The following is a 17,086-nucleotide window of genomic DNA, read 5'->3' as shown; positions in this document are numbered from 1 at the left end:
TTAGAGCAGAAAGAAAAATGAAATAATTACATACTAGAATGTTTGCTAAAGTAATACAGAAGTCTTTCTCAGAACATACTTGCTTGCCATTATCACAAAGGGTTAGAGACTTGGGTTCCATCCATTCATTCCACAAGATAGCTGTGTGACTTTGAATATGTTTCTGAGTCTCTCTGAGTCTCAGACATCTACAGAAGGAAAAAAGAAAAATTGCCTGACCATCAGGGAGGGACTACAGGATTCTCAGAGACTTTCCAAGTTACAACTGTGTTTTTAATATATGTCTGGTAAAGCAGAAGATTGAAGAGTCGCTTCTTAAAATCCAGAGGCTTAGCATGTATCAGAGCAGTACCTTCATGCTTGTTGTAGTATGTTGCAGAAAAGGCTGGAAATTTAAAGTAAAAATAGTTGAGGACTCCTTGATGGAACTATTGAATGCTTTCTGGTCCCAGACGAGGCATGAGGTAACTGGAGTCATGGAACCACAGTTCCTACCAGGAAATGCGAAATGATGAAAACTAATTTGCTGAGAGAATAACCACACCCCTGACACTTTAGTATTTCTCCCAGAGTCGTTCTTTCCCAAACTATAGCTTCAAAACGTGTACCTCTGAAGTGGTAAGAGCTCAAGATGATAGCTACTCCCAAGCAAGTTCGTGTTTGTACCGTTTAGCATCAGAAACCCAATAGAGGAATGGGTCCCTCTACTGCTCACTGGTTAGGCTCATCTGGACAGAACAAAGTGAAGGGGCAGCTTTGGGATCTTAAGAGCCATTTCAGATGATAGAAGATGGATATCTTATTACCTTAGCGATTGTTTTTCAACTTGAGTTCAAGGAGAAGATCTAAAGGCCTTGTGTCATTTTTAAAGGAGTAAATGGTGATTGCTTAATTTTTTTAAACATATAAGTATTTATAAAATGGAATTATTTAAGCACCAGGGGGATGCATTTAATGGACATTTGCAGCAGCAAGTGGGGATTAGGCCAGTTTATGATCCATAATAAATGATCTGTCTGTTCTTCAACTGAAGACCTCGAGCTGCCATCATGTGTTCTGACCATTACGTGGTCTTAAATTGCTCTAATTCTTGGCCGTAATTTAATTTGTACCTATAACAGACCCTTGGCAAAAGACAAGAAACCTAATACTGAAGGGAAAATAAAAACAGTATTGACATTTTAATTTTTATCATTATCCAGAAGTAGTTCTCAGATCCTGAAGCTGCAGAGTTCTTATTAGACACATCCAGGTGTCTCTGTGACAGTGCCCAAGAAAAAATGTACTTGTGATTATGTCTAGCTCCATCTTATAGAATATGCATCTACCTTAAAATAATTTGGTCTACCTAGTGTTGCCAAAGGCCTACTAGCACCCCCCCAAAAAAAATTGACCTAAAGATATATTATTTAATAGCAAGCCAGATTCAGTCAAAATAATACACTATCTATATAATTTCTCATTAGGAAAGACAGATCTTATTTTCATCAGCTAAAAAATACCTAAAACCATAAAGTCTACTTTGATAATGACTTTACACTTGTCTGATTACCCTCACATTTTTCACCCAATCTTAACTTAGCTCCTTATGTTTCATCTGACCCATTGACCACCTTTGGTGGTGGACTCTTCCTCCCTGCCCACAGCTCCAGGTGATTCTATGTTGCTCCCCATCCTCCTTGATCCAGGTCTTTGCCTCTGTGTCATAGCCACATTCTACCTCCTCTGCTTCTCCCAGAGAAGAATCCTGCTAGAGAAAGATGCCCAGTCATAGAGACCCAGGTCAGGTTCTCCTGGGCCACTTAGCATTTCTAATATACTTTTCTTCCATTCCTTAGAACTTTGGTACAGTGATGATTCTTCATCTTCACCTCTTTTAAGCCCTCAGAATCTCCCCCACTGTCTCTTAATTTCTGCAGAAGACAGATAATGGGCATTTATCCAATAAATACCCTAAGTTAATACTAAGCACTTCATATAAACCAATCCTGATCTCAGTCTAACTCTACACATTAATATTGTCCCCATTTTACAGGTAAGAAAATTGGGGGCACAGTCAACATGATGAATTGGGGTGAGAGCCCAGGTCTTTCTGGTTCCAAAGCCCCATGACACTCTTGTTCTCTTTCAAACTTACTATCCTTTGAATAACCTTAAAACATTGGATCAACTCATCCCTTTTTAAAAAACATTTTTTCCTGTTTTGTTTCTCTCACCTCATCTAGGATATGGCTCCAACAATAGTCATCTTCTCAAAACTTCATTTTCTCCTATTCTTTGGGCATCTTCCTTCCCACCTTCCACTAGTATCAGTTCTCATTTACTTAAAATGCAAGTAAAATGTCTTTTCCCTTGACCCAGCTAATTCTTCTGGTTACTGTCCAAATTTCCTTCTTCCTTTCTGGGTCAAAAGTCTCCAGCATGTGCCCCACACCTGCTTCCTCCACTTCCTCTGCCCAGTTCCTCACCGACTCCCTTCCATCTGGCTTCAGCCGTGGCCTTCTTATTCCAACTGCTCCCTCAAATAGGTCTCAACAAATTCAGCCGCCTTGACTCGGCCTTCACTTTCCCTAGCACAGGGGGATTGACAGACTGTCCCTTCCTCAGATCCTCACCGCATTGCTAGTGGCTGCCATAAATCATAAATCAGCCAGTCAGGCTGAGAAAAATGCAGCTACCCCAGAGGAAAGACAGATTCTGATGTGACCCACTTAACTCCTAAAAGGAGCCCAAGATTCACCCAAGAACTTAAAGGGATTCTGTGTATGCTCCCTTCTCTCAGGTTATTTTGCTATTTCCTCCACCCAGTCCCCAGGACACTTAGGTTTCAATACTCAATTCTTTGCTTTTTGACAAGTTCAGCCAACTTTCCTTGAATGCATCATGATGTTCACACTTCTGTTTATTGCCATGTCCTCTAGTTTGCATCATAGCCCTGTATTCCCAAGTATAAATGCCTATCACATAAACTCCTACTTGTGTAAAACTGAGTGTGTCATCACCTCCAAACTGGAGTAGGGCCTACACAGTTGCTATCTGCTGTGAGACCAGGCGTCTATATACCTATTTGGAATCTTGGGGTTATCTCTCATGTTCCTCTCCTCCTCACCCATTTATCCCTTCCACTAGGATTTTTGAAGACGGCTTCTATGGCAGGTTTTTATGGTAGCAAAACAGACAGGAAAACGGTCCGCATGTTTGAAAGTTCTGACTTCTTTCCAAAAATGTCCAGCGGTTATTCCTTTACTTTTATGACTGATCCCTCAGAAGTTTTTCATCTTGCAAAACTGAAGTGCTATACCCACTAACCATCTTTCAAAAGTCTCCCTCCAGCCCCTGGCAACCACAATTCTTTCTTTCTCTATAAATTTGACGACCCTAGCTACCCTATACAATATTTGTCTCTTTGTGACTGGCCCACTCCACTTAGCATAATGTCAGCAAGGTTTATCCATGTTGTAACATGTATCTAAATTTCCTTTTTAAGGAATAATATGTTTACATATACCAATTTTTTGTTTATTCATCTATTGACACTTGGGTTGCTTCAAACTTTTGGCTATTATAATGCTGCTATGAATTTGGTGTGCAAATATCTCTTTAAGACCCTGCTTTCCTTTACTTCTGTGTCTATATCCAAAATCCAATTGGCAGACCATGTGACAATTCTATTTTAAATTTGCTGAGGAGCTGCCATAGTATGTTCCAGAAGAGCAGCAGCCACTTCACCTTCCCGCCAGCAGTGCAGGGGGTTCTGGTTTCTGCACATTCTTGTAACTTTTCTGGTTTGGGGTAGTAGCCATCCTGATGGGTGTGAGATAGGATCTCATTGTTTTGATTTGCATTCCCCTGGTGTTTAGTGATGCTGAGCATCTCTTCATGTTCTCATGGCCATATGTGTATCTTTTTTTTGGAGAAATGCCTATTCAGGTTTTTGGCTTATTTTTTGATAAGGTTTTGTTGTTGAATTGTAGGAATGTTTTATATATCCTGGATACTAACCCCCTTTCAGATATGTGATTGGCAAGTATTTTCACCCATTTACTGGGTTGCAGGTGCTTAAGCTTGAAATAGATGTTTTAATATTATTTAATGATAATGTGCTTGAACTTTAAAATGACCCTCATTAAAAAGGACTTTTCTCCAAAGATTATTTCAAGAATAAAACATGCCTTAAGTTTTTTTAATATCACATTTTTTTTCTCATCTGATATAAATAACATCGGGAGGTAAATCTCAGATAATTTTTATAAAATAAAATTTTATTGTTGTCAAATAAAATGTAGGGGCTGGGCATGTAGGTCAGTGGTAGAATACTTGCCTAGCATGTAAGATACCCTGGGTTTCATCCCCAGAAGCAACAACAACAACAAAAAAAGATAAAGTGGAATTACTTGGCATATTCCAATTAAGGAGTAAAAATGGAACTTTGACCTGGCTATCGAGAATGTAGCCTTTAAGCTTATTAAGTTGTTGATCAGATGAAAGGGAATAAAGTCGCTAAAGTACTGAAGAGTGAGGACTGATTTTTCTAGGTGTGAAAATGTTATAACTTAGAGAAAATCTTATAAAAGGAGACTGAGTAGTAAACTCTGCTGTTCCCAAGTCATTATACCTGTCCCCTGAGTATTAGCACACTGACAGGGGCTGGAGCTGAAGAAACCAGTGTAACAAGAATTTATTGATCCGGGAATTGGCTTTTTGTTTTGTGTAAATATCCTGCCGGTTTCCAGAAAGTGCTTTCAGGGCCCTCTCACCTGTCACATTCACGATACCGTCCCTGACGGTGGGAGTCTAGCATCAGAGCGTGTGGTTAGATAGCTACGTGCTTATGTGGAGGCTGCTTTAACTCTAGGTTTTCTGGTGGCCTTAAGGAGAAGAGAAACAACAGATTGTGTAGTCCACATTGTATGGTACAAGGAAGCAAACCAGTTTATCACCAGAGACCAATTTTTTTTTTTCCTGGCACTGAACAATGAGAGGATTGCGTCACCTAAATCTCAATAAACATGACAACAATACACATAATGGACAGCATTTCATGAAAGGTATAGAAACGTTCTTCTCTGCCCTTGACAGAAAGCCAGGGACTGATACTGACTGCAGTTCTGCAGAGACATTTCTGTGATAAAGTAATGTGGTTTAACTTTTGATCTCTTCAATTAGAACCATTTGTGGCTCAGATGGGCCTTGACCTGATCTCTGACTAACAATATTTCCAAAGCCTGTTTTCTAATACATGTGCAAAAATTTAGACCTGTAAGTCTCAAATACCTAACTTAATAGCAATATTCTGCCCCTTAGTTTACCTTTTGTGCTGGCTGTATTTTAGAGGAAATGAAGACATGATCTCCTGCATTAGCAAATAGGACGAACTATTCACTGATGACATAACATGTTTGAAACCAGAATCTAAGAATTCTTGTTTCTTGAAGTTACTACTTCAGGTCCGGTCTTTTATTCCTTTTTTTAAAAAAAAAAAAGTGATAATTTATGGAGAAAATTAACATTCAAGAACCAATAGATGGGATAGATGGGGACACCTAAGATGTAGTCTTCCCAAACCACTTCCTGAGAACGGAGTGATAGCAGAATCATTGTCTAGATTAAAATCTTCATCAGCTGTCAGTCAATCACTGTGTGAAAGATTGAGATTAGAAGGTGGAAGACATCTAAGGGCCCTGTGCGTTGCTGAGCACCAGGAGCATGTGCTGAGCCTCACTGGGTTTGTCTTATCCAAGAACCAAATCCAGATTGAAGGACCAGTTTCTTACCAAGTGCTAGTCACCTAGAAATCATGGCTCTGATTTTCAATTGCGATTTCAGGAGCCAGTTGCTTCTTCTCCTATCAGGGAGTATTCCTTGCTCAACAGACTAATTTCTTCTTTAAAAGGGCTGCAACTGTCTGCACAAGATAATTGGTTTTCTGAAATCTAGGTCTCACATAAATGAGTAATGTCACAGTCCAAAAGGAAGGCTCACAGGTCATATTTTTTGCATTTTATCCCCCATGATGCCATAACCCAGGAAAGAATTTCTGGTTATTGTCAGGCATTTTCAAGAGAACCAGAAGGGAAATAAAATGGCAAGGAGATGGGTTCTGCCTTTGCAATAACCCTGGTGAGATGTTAATGCTGCGACCAGGACAGGAGCAACAGTTGGATTGAGGATGTATTTTGAAGGTGGTGCCAACTAGATTTGCTGACAATTGATGGGGCATGTGAAAGAAAGGGAGGGATCAGGGATGGCTCAGAGGGTTTGGCTTGAGCAACTGCAAGTGCAGTATTGCCATCAGCTGAGATTTGGGTTTTCTCAAGCTATCTACCAATTGCTCTTATTTTTAAATTCTCCTAATAATTAGCTTTAAATACTTGGTTGTCAAAGCAAATCACAAGAGCAGACACTGAACCAATTAGAGTATAGCCTTTGCCATCAAGTTTTAAGGGTTGGATCAGTAAAATAACTCTGACTTAATACATATAATACATTTTTAAAGGACAGCAGAATAAATATGTGTGTGAGAGAAAGAGACTGGAGATTGAACTCAGAGCCGCATGGATGTTAGGCAAGAATTCTACCACTGAGCTAAACCTCCAGCCTCCAAATCAGCATACTTTTGAAGCAGTTTATTGTTGAGAAGAGAATGTATAAAAAGTAGAAATAGCAAATTTTGTAAGTATCAATTTCACCATTAGCAGAATTGTGGTAGATTCTAGATTAAAACCTTTATCAGCTGTGTCGGGGATAGACATAGGAGCTATCAAAAGCTAGAAGTCAAGAGTAGACATTTAAGGACCCTGAGCAGCATGTTCGTTGGCCAGAGGAGGAGTGTAGGTAGAGCATGTTCAGTGTAGAGTTGAATATGCTTTTTATAAAAGCATTGTTATATCTAAGAAAAATTGAATGTGTCAATTAGGGAGGAAAGTGAAAAAAAAATGGGAAAACTCCATTATTGTTTTCCAACTAAGGTGCCCTGAGAGGTTATGAAGCACTGTTTTGGTCCTTAAAGAAAAAAACCTTAGATACTCATCAGGTGACTGATTCAAAAAATAATTTGTAGTTACATTCTTAACTCCCAAGTTCTGCCTGGCATTAAGAAGTTTTGGTTCCTGGTGTGTCTGTTCACAGCTGACCTCTGCAGGGCTGGTGTCTGGGAAAAAAATTATCAGGCTACGAGGTCTCTCTGTATATCAGCATCATTCTCATGGCTTTGCCCACGTCAAAACTCTCCACAAGTTAAAACTTTGGATTATTTGTAAAATGAGAGCCCTAAAAGTCAGCCACTGATGCCTCACTAAAAGGAGATGCTTCTTGGTTATTTTTACTGCATTCAGTGGGGGAAGCATATGTGATAATGGTATGTGGAGTTTCTTAAAAGGCCTAAAAGACTTGTAAATGTCAGCAAGCTTTTGAATGAATGAAATGTGTCCTGGGTACCATGCTCCCTCGGTGCACATATGTTTTCCTTGTGACCAGCTGCAGCAGCAAGGCATCCCACTGAGTGGTTTCAGCTGATCTCTGCAGACTGCTCAGCCCGATGCTGCACCCCAGGAACAATGGCATGCCTGTACCAGCTGGCTAATTAAAGGGGTCGTGTGCAGCTCTGGAACTGGGCCTGGGATTTGAACACATGAATTCACTAACATGAGCCAGAGGCAAGTCCAGATTATTCCTGGGCAAAAGCTAGACATTCCAGTAGCCGTGGGCACATGTGACTGATGGTAACAGCAAACTCAGAGCTCCTGTTCTGTTCCACATCTCAATATTGGGTTCACCAAAAGCTTCTGAGCAGACTTCTGGGTTCAAGTTTGGATGTGGTTTAGACCAGTTTGGATGTGGTTTTGACCAGCCATGCAGCAGTACTCTGTTCAGCATGGAGCTGGGCTAGACAAGGAAGTCCTCTCCCTCTGTTTAGTCTTACAGGAAAGAGTAAGTAAAAAAGTAAAGAGTTAAATAAAAAAGTAAAGAGTTAAGTAAAAAAGTGGCAAATGAAGCTCCCATAACACTGTGCTTTCAAAATGTATCTGCAGAAGAGTAAGCTGTATTTATCTGTTCTCCAGTTTAGCCTATTGTCAAAAGTGGTGGAGATAATACTACCATTTTATTTGAGTGTATATGATGGCATATTGCAGTTGTGTCAGAGTAAGTGATTTATTTGTGAGTTTTGTAGATTTATCATCGAAGGGTTAGCAGACTACATGTACTCTTATGGCTTCATTAATTATGATACCTAGACATAATTAGGCTCTAGCTAAGAATAGCAGATAAAATGGAAGATCATTCTGGGAAAGATTCTGAGAAACTGAAAGAACATTAACAGAGGGCATCTCCTGACTCTCAGACACAGAACAAAGCCTCCTCCACCATCAAGGATGGCACCACGCAACCAGCTTCTACAGCAGTTGCTTAGGAATATGTTCTCTTAGCCTCTTGGTTTTGTGTCCATTTCATATTTTAGGATACCCTGTAGACAGAAGTAATTGGAAATATCCTGCACGATTCGGAAAAAAAAATTATTTTGATGGCTTGGAAGTTAATTCATTCATTTTTAATTAATAGTCTATTTTTTAGACCAGTTTTTAAGTTACTAGAAAAATTGACCAGAAAGCACAAAGAATTCCCATCTGCCTCTTCTCCCCACCCAAGGCCCATGTGCAGCTTCCTTCATCTTGCATCAGAGTGCATCTGGTATAACTGACGAGCCACTATCGATACATTAACATTCAAGGCTGTCATTTGCATTAGGGTCCACGCTCTGTGTTGGGGAGTCTGTGGTTGTTGACAAATGCCTAAGGAGCATCCCTCAGCTCCACTCATTCCCCCTTTTCCCACTTGTACTCTGAACTCCTGGCACCCACTGTTCCTTTATTGTCTGTATGGTTTTGTCATTCCATTTATTTGTAAGTTAACTGTCCAGCTGTTCTGAGGAAGTGTCATTCATTTCTTGATTCATAAAGTGGCCCCCCAGTAGTGTGCCCAGGTCGTGTTCTGTGCATTGCATTGGGATTTATAGCAGAGGATCAAACATCCAAACTCCCACTCTTCGTGAAGCCTCCAATCTTCGTGAAGCATTCCATCAAGCCTCCAGGCTTGGCTGGGTCCTAAGAAGACAAATGGGCACCATGAGAGCCCAGGATGAGAAGAGGGGGTTGGAGAAAGTAGGTTGAGCATGGAGCCTCCTACCAGTGGTCTCAGGCCAGCCCCATCTTCCTATTTTTCCTTCTGACCGTGTACCTCTGTGGGTTGGATCTGTTGGCATCAGCCAGCTGTCAGCTGTGTTTCTCCCTGAAGACCAGCTAGCTGCACAGGGCCATTTCCCAACTCTTCCCTTCTCTGTTGTCTCTGGGAGATGTGAATGTACTTCTGTCAGACTTCCATTCAGCTTTTACTATTAGCTATTTATAGCCCTGCCTACTGCTAATAAAATATGATAGAAAATTTAAGCAGTTAGAAAAATTAGATACCCATCATTTCCACCTAAAGACTAACTAGAGAAGGTTTGCCTGCTTCAGAAGTGGATAACCCATGGTTCTCTGCCTGACCTCCACATCCTCTCTGCTGGGACTGCTGATGTCCATTCTCCTGTGTTGCCCTAAGAAGCCTAAGGCTTTCCCTGCCTCCTTCTCCCCTGCCTCCTTCTCCCCTGCCCCTAGCCCTTTGGAAGTAGTAGAGATTTCAGGGAATACAAATAGGCCAGGGAAGAGATGGAAGACCAAGAGATCCATTTTGTCTGTGTCAGCTCTGCCCCCTTTGCATTTTTATTTCATACAAAAAAAATATTGCTTAAAAGTGAGCTAAGTGGGCTCCTGGGTAACCCTCCTGAGCAGGCAGGTAGGAGACAGTAGTGTACATTTCCCAGCAACATCCCTTGTAGCATTATGCTGGTCACCCAAAAATTGGCCATGTGAGAGTTTTTAAGCCATGGACATTGATAAAGAGTACCAATGACAGTTTTGCTAATCCCCCCCCCAAAGCCACTGTAACAGAAGTTGCTTGATCAAACTTTTACATTGATTCTACCATAGGAATTCAGTCTATAAACACTATATTAAATCATATGCTCTCTCCATAGTTTCAGGGTGGGTAATACCAACCACAGCCAACAGATTTGGTCCAGTAAGTTTCGACAGCCAGACTTAGCATCAGGCTACACAGGCCCCGCTCATCCTCTTCATTTTCCCCTGAAATGACTGAGGCGATTTACAGGTAGCTTCATCTCTTTTTATTGAAATCCCACTGTGATAGGACACTAAAGCTTAGTACTGCAGGTATCAGGCCATGATCCTAATGAACAGTTCTTTTCTTGGATGGACGTTTGCTTGTCCACATGTAGTTAATAAGGTGCTACCTTTGCTGACTGGCCCTTTCGTGCCCCATGTAGGACTGCACACGCAAGAGCGAAAGCTGACGCTGCTGACCAGGCTGCGCTGGCCGCCCGCCAGGAGTGCGACATCGCGAGAGCTGTAGCCAGGGAGCTGTCACCTGATTTCTACCAACCAGGTAAAACCCTTCTCCTTTGATGGGAAATATTGGAGCACTGCCTTTGGTTTTCTTTTATTTCCTTTCTCGCATAAAGGTTCATGACTCAGTAATACTACAAGATCAGTGGGAGTGTATATTAAGTAACAAAATATCCCTTCAAGTTTGTCAGCAATGGAGATTTGGGGGGTACTCCCTGTCTGCCTCTGCACTCCCAGCCACATATCCCCCCAGCTTTGAGCCAAGAGCTCTAAACAAGTCAGGAATCTAAAAGTATCTGACTTATGAAAAATTGTGTTAGTTGCACATTCCATCACAAATGTCCCCAGATTCAGAGGCCAGACAATAATGGCATCAGCAATAGGAGAAGAACTAGTAAGTACTGTGGGGTTTCTTCGTTTGTTTTTTTATGTACCTAAACTGAAGCTCAGAGGCGTGATGTTAGTTGGTAACTACTTGAAGACAGATTAACCGTAATAGATGAAGAGGGAAATGCATGCCGTAATGGAAGAAATGGAAAGTGACAACCTCAAAAAAAATAAATAAATAACTACCTTGATCACCTGTCTCTCAAATATCAAAAAATAGCCACCAACAAATACTTGCAGGAAGTTTAAATTTAACTCACTTCCTAGTAGTTCCCCAGTAAGCTGTTTTCATCCCTTTCTGTGATATACTAACAGGATTTTTGTTTTCAAAATAGCTATACCTTTGAATGTATGTGTCTCCGTTGTTCTATATGCAACATCTTTCTAGTGATTATTTACAGAGATAAACAGATTTTTAGGTAAAGAGATCAAAATGTTCTAAATTTCTATTAAAATTTGTATTTCATGGTAAAGAATTTCCACCCATTGATTTTTATTAAATCGGTCAAGCTGCATATCACCCCATCCCTCCCAGCACCCTGAGTGGTGTGGGTGTTTGGTTTGCTTCTGGTTCTGCTGAGGGTGAGACAACATAAGAACCAGGGGCATCTCTGAGTCCCAGTGTACAGGGTAAGTGAATGTGCACAGAATGGCAAGAGCCATAGAAAATCTAGAAACTTGGCTTTAATAAAGGATGGAATAATGCAAAAGAAATTGACCTGCTGATTTAGGGGTATGCTTCTTTTTTGTTTTTGTTTTTAACATTTAGTTTTTAGTTGGACACAATATCTTTATTTATTTTTATGTGGTTCTGAGGATCAAACCCAGGACCTCGAATGTACTAAGCAAGCACTCTGCCGCTGAGCCACAACCCCAACCCCTTTTTTGTTTTTTTGTCGTTTTATTTCATGATTGTTTCTTGCAAAGAAAGACAGTAAAGGGCTAGGTTAAAAAAGACTCAGTTTTTAGTTTTTATATAAGCAAGTCTAGAGAGGGGCCCAGTTCGATACTGAGATGTTAGATATTGTTCTCATGGAGTGAACTCTCCAAGAGTCCAAGACCAACACAGAGGCAATCACTGATATGGGTGTTTTCTCTCATGTACATCTCTTGGAAGCCGGTGGGTAGATTTGAATCCTGTATACATATTTAAATTTTGTTGCAAAAGGATTCCTTTGATTTCCTCTTCCGATACTGATAGATAGTACTGGAATCACCTGTTTTGTTCACACTTCCCCAGTGTGTAAGTACTTTGGTGAATTAGCTGTTCCAGGAGGTTTTCAGCAAACCTACTAGGTGTTCCTGGGCTCTCCAGGGAGCTGCCTTGGTAGAAAGAAGCTGGACAGCGAGGAGACGCTGGGCTTGGGCTGCTTTGAAAGCAAACAAACTTATTATTGTTGTCTGCAGACGCCGAGAGCTGCTGGGCAATGGGGTCCCTCGAGACTTCTATTAGGTGTGAGCAAGAGGGAAATGATATGGAAGGTCATCTCAGTTTTCCAGACTGAATGGTTTTAAAGGGCTTTTATGGTGTAAAAGCATTTGAGGGGAAAGAAATATTGTGGGAAAATGTAATTCTACCCCTTCTTAGCTAAAACAGTCGCCTATAAGCAAGGGGTCCATCAGTAATGAATCCATCCCAGGAGCATGAGATGAACAGTGGGTCTGTTGGCAACCAGAGCTCCAGGAAAGGCTGCACCCACGGTCAGCACTTCCTGTAGCCACTGGAGAGAAGGTCCTTTCTGTAGGGAGCATCACAGGTCTTCTCAAGGGCCTTAACTCATGCTTTCCACTCTGCATTTACAGGTGACCATATCACATAGACATTTGCTAACAGGGCTCTCAAGGAATTCTTTTAAGTCAGGCTGCTCATTGAGTCTACATATCTCAGGCATAAATATCTCCATTGTTTGCCATGCCTGTGCCATGCCTAGATGCTGCAAGCCCTGAGAAAAAGGATGTCGTAGCTTACATTTTGGACATTTTCATGGTAAATCAATTTTTTAGGAGCTGGTGGTATTTTCAGGTATTTACCATCTTAGTTAAATCTTATGGCCGTAGTTCAAAAAAAGAAATGATTCTATAGTTGAGTTAAAAATACAGGAAAAAACAGCCATATGGGCTGTTCTCAAAGAGTTAAGTTCCAATAATGAAAGAGCATACAAATGGATGTATGTGAGTGTGTGTATAGATGATTACATAGAGACAGTTGAATTGTTATCAGTGTGAATGACATAGTGAGTCACTCCCAAGAACTCAGAAGAAGTTTGCCCTCTGAAGGTTAAACTTGAAAATGAGCCATGACACTGCACAGAGAGAGGTCAGATGATCTGCAGTGATAGTGTGGCTGTAAGAACTGCAGGATTTCCTCGTAACATGACTGGGTGTAGGACAACACCTCCAGAAAGAATCAGCAACCCAAGAAGTATAGAAGAAAAGTGAGTCACAGAGGCAAAGATTGGCAGTGTTCATCCAAACCCTGCCCAGAGAAGCCTGAGCCATACCTGGGATCATTGTAGTTGCACTGGCAAGGATGTTGGGGGGAAGGAGGCAGGAAAGTATAGCCAGCGGTGTGTATGGCTGTCTTGGCAAGATCATCCTGACCCAGGAAATGGCTGCATCAGGCCAGCTCAGCTTCATGCCATTAGGTAGTTGATTCATCTCATGCTCCTTGTCCCCATGCCACATTCACCAGTAACTAATTTTGTGATCAGGCTTTCCACGGAGGTCTGTCAAGAGGGAGAGCTTGCTGTCAACTAATGAATTGGCTTTTCGGTATCATACATCAGTCTTGTGAGCTGTGGTCATGTGAGTCTATCCCAAGCCATGGTTGTGCTGGTAAAATCGTGTTCCTAAGCTAGAAGGGCTGAGATGAAGGTTCGGAGGGTGATCACCAAGAAGATGAAGGAGTTGGAGAACAAGGACAACTGGGAAATTATACACAGGATTCTTTGTCCTGTAGTTTCAGTTTGTTCCCTATCAAGATTCTTGTTTTGTTCTTAATTGCAAATTATATTAAATAGGATGTAAAGATCGTTTTATTTATCAGTGGAGCTGGCCATGGGCTAAAGAAATTGAAACACTGTCTCAGAATGTGGTGAATTTATGAGTCTGAACCCCTTTGGGAGACAGGCAGCCCACTTCCTTAGGTAACATGCTTATTGCCCTGTTTAAGCAGGTTGTGCTCACACACAGAGTACACTCATTATCGAAGGTGAAAGTGAAGTCTCGGGTGTAGATTATTATGGACTAGTGTTAACTAAGCTTGCATTTCCGACAGGAGTTAGAAGTCTGTAAAAACATAATTGCCTATGCCTCTCCTTAATCTGTCCTACTTTGGGTTAAGAAAAATGAAGCATCCAGAAACAGATGGCTGCTAAGCTCTCCTTCCAAACCTAAAATACATTTTTTTTAAATGAAGAAGGGAAAGCAAATAATCCACTAGCACACATGAAATTAGTAATTCTTAAGTTTTCTGGTTATTCTCACCATATATTCATTCCCATGTATTCAGTTTCACCAAATATGTATTGAGTGCTGGCCCAGGGCTGGGCACCGGAATAGATGTCCCACGGCTCTCAGGCAAGTGCTACGGCTGTGGTCACAGACGGTGTGGCATGGTTACAGATGGGACTGTAAGGTCCTAGAGGAAAGGAGGGGACTCGAAAGTGGTCCTGCTACTGATTAAATCATGCTTTTAGAGTTGTTCAATCTGGTCCTCTTTGATTGATTGGCAGTCTCCTGAAAAAATGCCTAATTTCTGCTTAATGACTTCTACTGTCACTACGAAGCATTTGCTACGGGCACTGCCCTTCTAGAAATTTGTTTGGGGGACTGTTCATGGTGCTCCTTCTGCCCATAGCCAGCCCATGGTGGCTCACCTCTGAAGTTCAAACTGGATTCCCTGCTGCCACCATCTGCCATTGTCTGTACACAACCTTTGTGCCAACCATGACGACTTAGCTTCCAGTGTCAGTGGGTGGTGTGCTGACTTACTTCATATCGTGTGGCATGTCACTGAGCAGGTGACCTGCATCTGACTACTTCCCAGTTTGAATCCCCAGTGGGGACAAAGCCCTTAGAATTCATAAATGGTGTCTATAAAAACACGACTGACTTAAAAATGCTGACTGCATCAGCACTTGTCATAATTTCCCTCCCTGGCAGCGTTCTGGCTAGTCCTCTTAATGAACTGCTGCATCTCATCAGCTTTATGTTGCTGGCACCGCACTGCTAACACACACAATCACACAGGACAAGTAGCGGGCACAGCATGTGCCTTCCAAGAGAAAGCCTTCCAGGAAAAACTTCTGTCCTCTGCATTATATTAAATGTCTTGTTTAAAAAGCATTCCATCTTACTATGGAAAAGCTAGCTGTATATCCTTATTGTGTGGCCAGCTGTCACATGACTATGCTACTTTGGAACCGTTTCCAACTGGATGTAGTCATATGAGGCTGATATGAGGACCACATCCAGTCAACATGTGCATTTTTTTTTTGCATGCTTTCAAACACCTGTGACTTGGTGTATACTAGGATCATCTGGAGCATTAGATGAACGTTAAGATTTCTAGGGCTTTGATTTGTACTTACTAAATAAAAATCTCTGGGGATAGCACCTCAGATTTGGCTGAGGATTGGCTACAAGAATAGTTCCCGATGGGAGTGTGTGTATATCTTTAGCCAGCCATTTTCAAAAGCATAATAAAGCTAGGCATTTTTAAAAAAATCTAAACTTTGGTGCTAAAATATACTTTCATTGTTCTAGTAAATTCTTTTCTGTTGTGGTGGTGGTGATGGCATCATGGATTGAACCCAGAAGTGTGCTACCTCTAAACTACACCCACAGCCATTGTGATTTTATTTTGAGACAGGGTCTAAGTTGCCCAGATTGGCCTCAAACTTGGAACATTCCTGCCCTAGCCTCCTGAGATTACTGGTGTGGGATTATAGGTGTGTGCCATCACACCCGGCTCTAGTCAATTCTTTGAGCTCAACAGATTTGGAGTATCATCAAAGCCCTGTTGATGAATCTGGGTGGATATACCTGGAAAAACTCATCTTAGAAGAGTAGGCAAAAGCAATTATGTAAGACTTGCTTTTCCTCATGCACTTGGGGCAAAAAACCTGTGCCACACCAAACTTCTGAAATTGAAAGAGTGATTAGACTTGTATTTGAGAATTAAAAAACATGATAAGAAATGAATTCAGGAGCTCAAGCTGTGGCTCAGTTGGTAGAGTGCTTGCCTAGCACATGTGGGCCACTGGGTTCAATCCTCTGCACCACATAAAACATACATTAAAAATATTGTGTCCACCTACAACTAAAAAATATGTTTAAAAAATAATGAGGGCAGGGGTTGTGGCTCAGTGGTAGAGTGCTTGCCTAGCATGTGTGAGGCACTGGGTTTGATTCTCAACACTGCATATAAATAAATAAAAATAAAGTCCATTGACAACTAAAAAATTATTTTAAAAAAATGAATTCAAAGGAGTCCAAAATTTAGCTTTATAAACCCATTAATAAAACTTCCTTTAATGGACAAATTATCTTCAACTTGACCTGTTACTAATAATACAGTGTAAGTTAAGAAGTAGGAAGGATTCTCTTTACTCTTTATAAAAGCATGTTTATGGATTGGGTATGAGGAGTCTCCCCAGAAGCCCTTGTGTTAATGCATGAATGTTCAGAAGTAAAGTGGTTGGATTATGAGAACTCTGACTCAATCAGTCCATCCTAGTTTGAATAACTAGGTGGTAACTGTGAGCAGATGGTATGTGGATGGAACAGGTAGGCCACTGGCGATGTTCCCTGGAAAGGTGCATCTTCCCTATGGCCCCTTTCTCTTGCCCTCTCTCTGCTTCCTGATTCCTCCATGAACGGAACGGTTTTCTTTCACTTGGCCTCTTCCTTTCGCCCTGATGTGCTGTCTCACCTTGGGCCCAGAGCAGTAGAGTTGGCCATCTATGGACTGAGACCTCTGAAACCATGAGCCCCAAATACTTTCCCTCTAAGTTGTTCATGACAGGAATTTTGGTCACACTGATGCAAAAGCTAAGTCACACACCTACATAGTACATAATGTATAATATTCAAGTTTTATAGGAATTGTCCAATAATTAAAGTATATCCTAAAGTGCTGTCTTACAAAATTAATTTTTCTTGAACCAGTGTAATTGAGTTGCCTAAGTCCCTCCCAGCAAACAGCATCTTGTACTGATCAGCTTTTCCTCAGTCTC

At 41.2% G+C, this 17,086-nt stretch overlaps 1 protein-coding gene across 5 annotated transcripts in view; it reads left to right on the top strand.

The window, feature by feature from the left end:
* JPH1 (junctophilin 1) overlaps positions 1 to 17,086 on the top strand; it is a 79,946-nt gene that overhangs the window by 46,299 nt on the left and 16,561 nt on the right. For all 5 annotated transcript variants that reach the window (XM_081266549.1, XM_081266548.1, XM_081266546.1 and 2 more), the window contains exon 3: positions 10,382 to 10,500. In XM_081266549.1, the coding sequence (XP_081122675.1) occupies positions 10,382 to 10,500 (119 nt within the window). The remainder of the gene's footprint in view (positions 1 to 10,381; positions 10,501 to 17,086) is intronic.

Source organism: Spermophilus citellus (assembly GCF_964194105.1).
Source record: "Spermophilus citellus genome assembly, chromosome: 14".
Classification (NCBI taxonomy): Eukaryota; Metazoa; Chordata; class Mammalia; order Rodentia; family Sciuridae; genus Spermophilus; species Spermophilus citellus.
The sequence above is the reverse complement of the archived record's forward strand: the minus strand, read 5'-3'. Positions and strand labels throughout refer to the sequence as shown.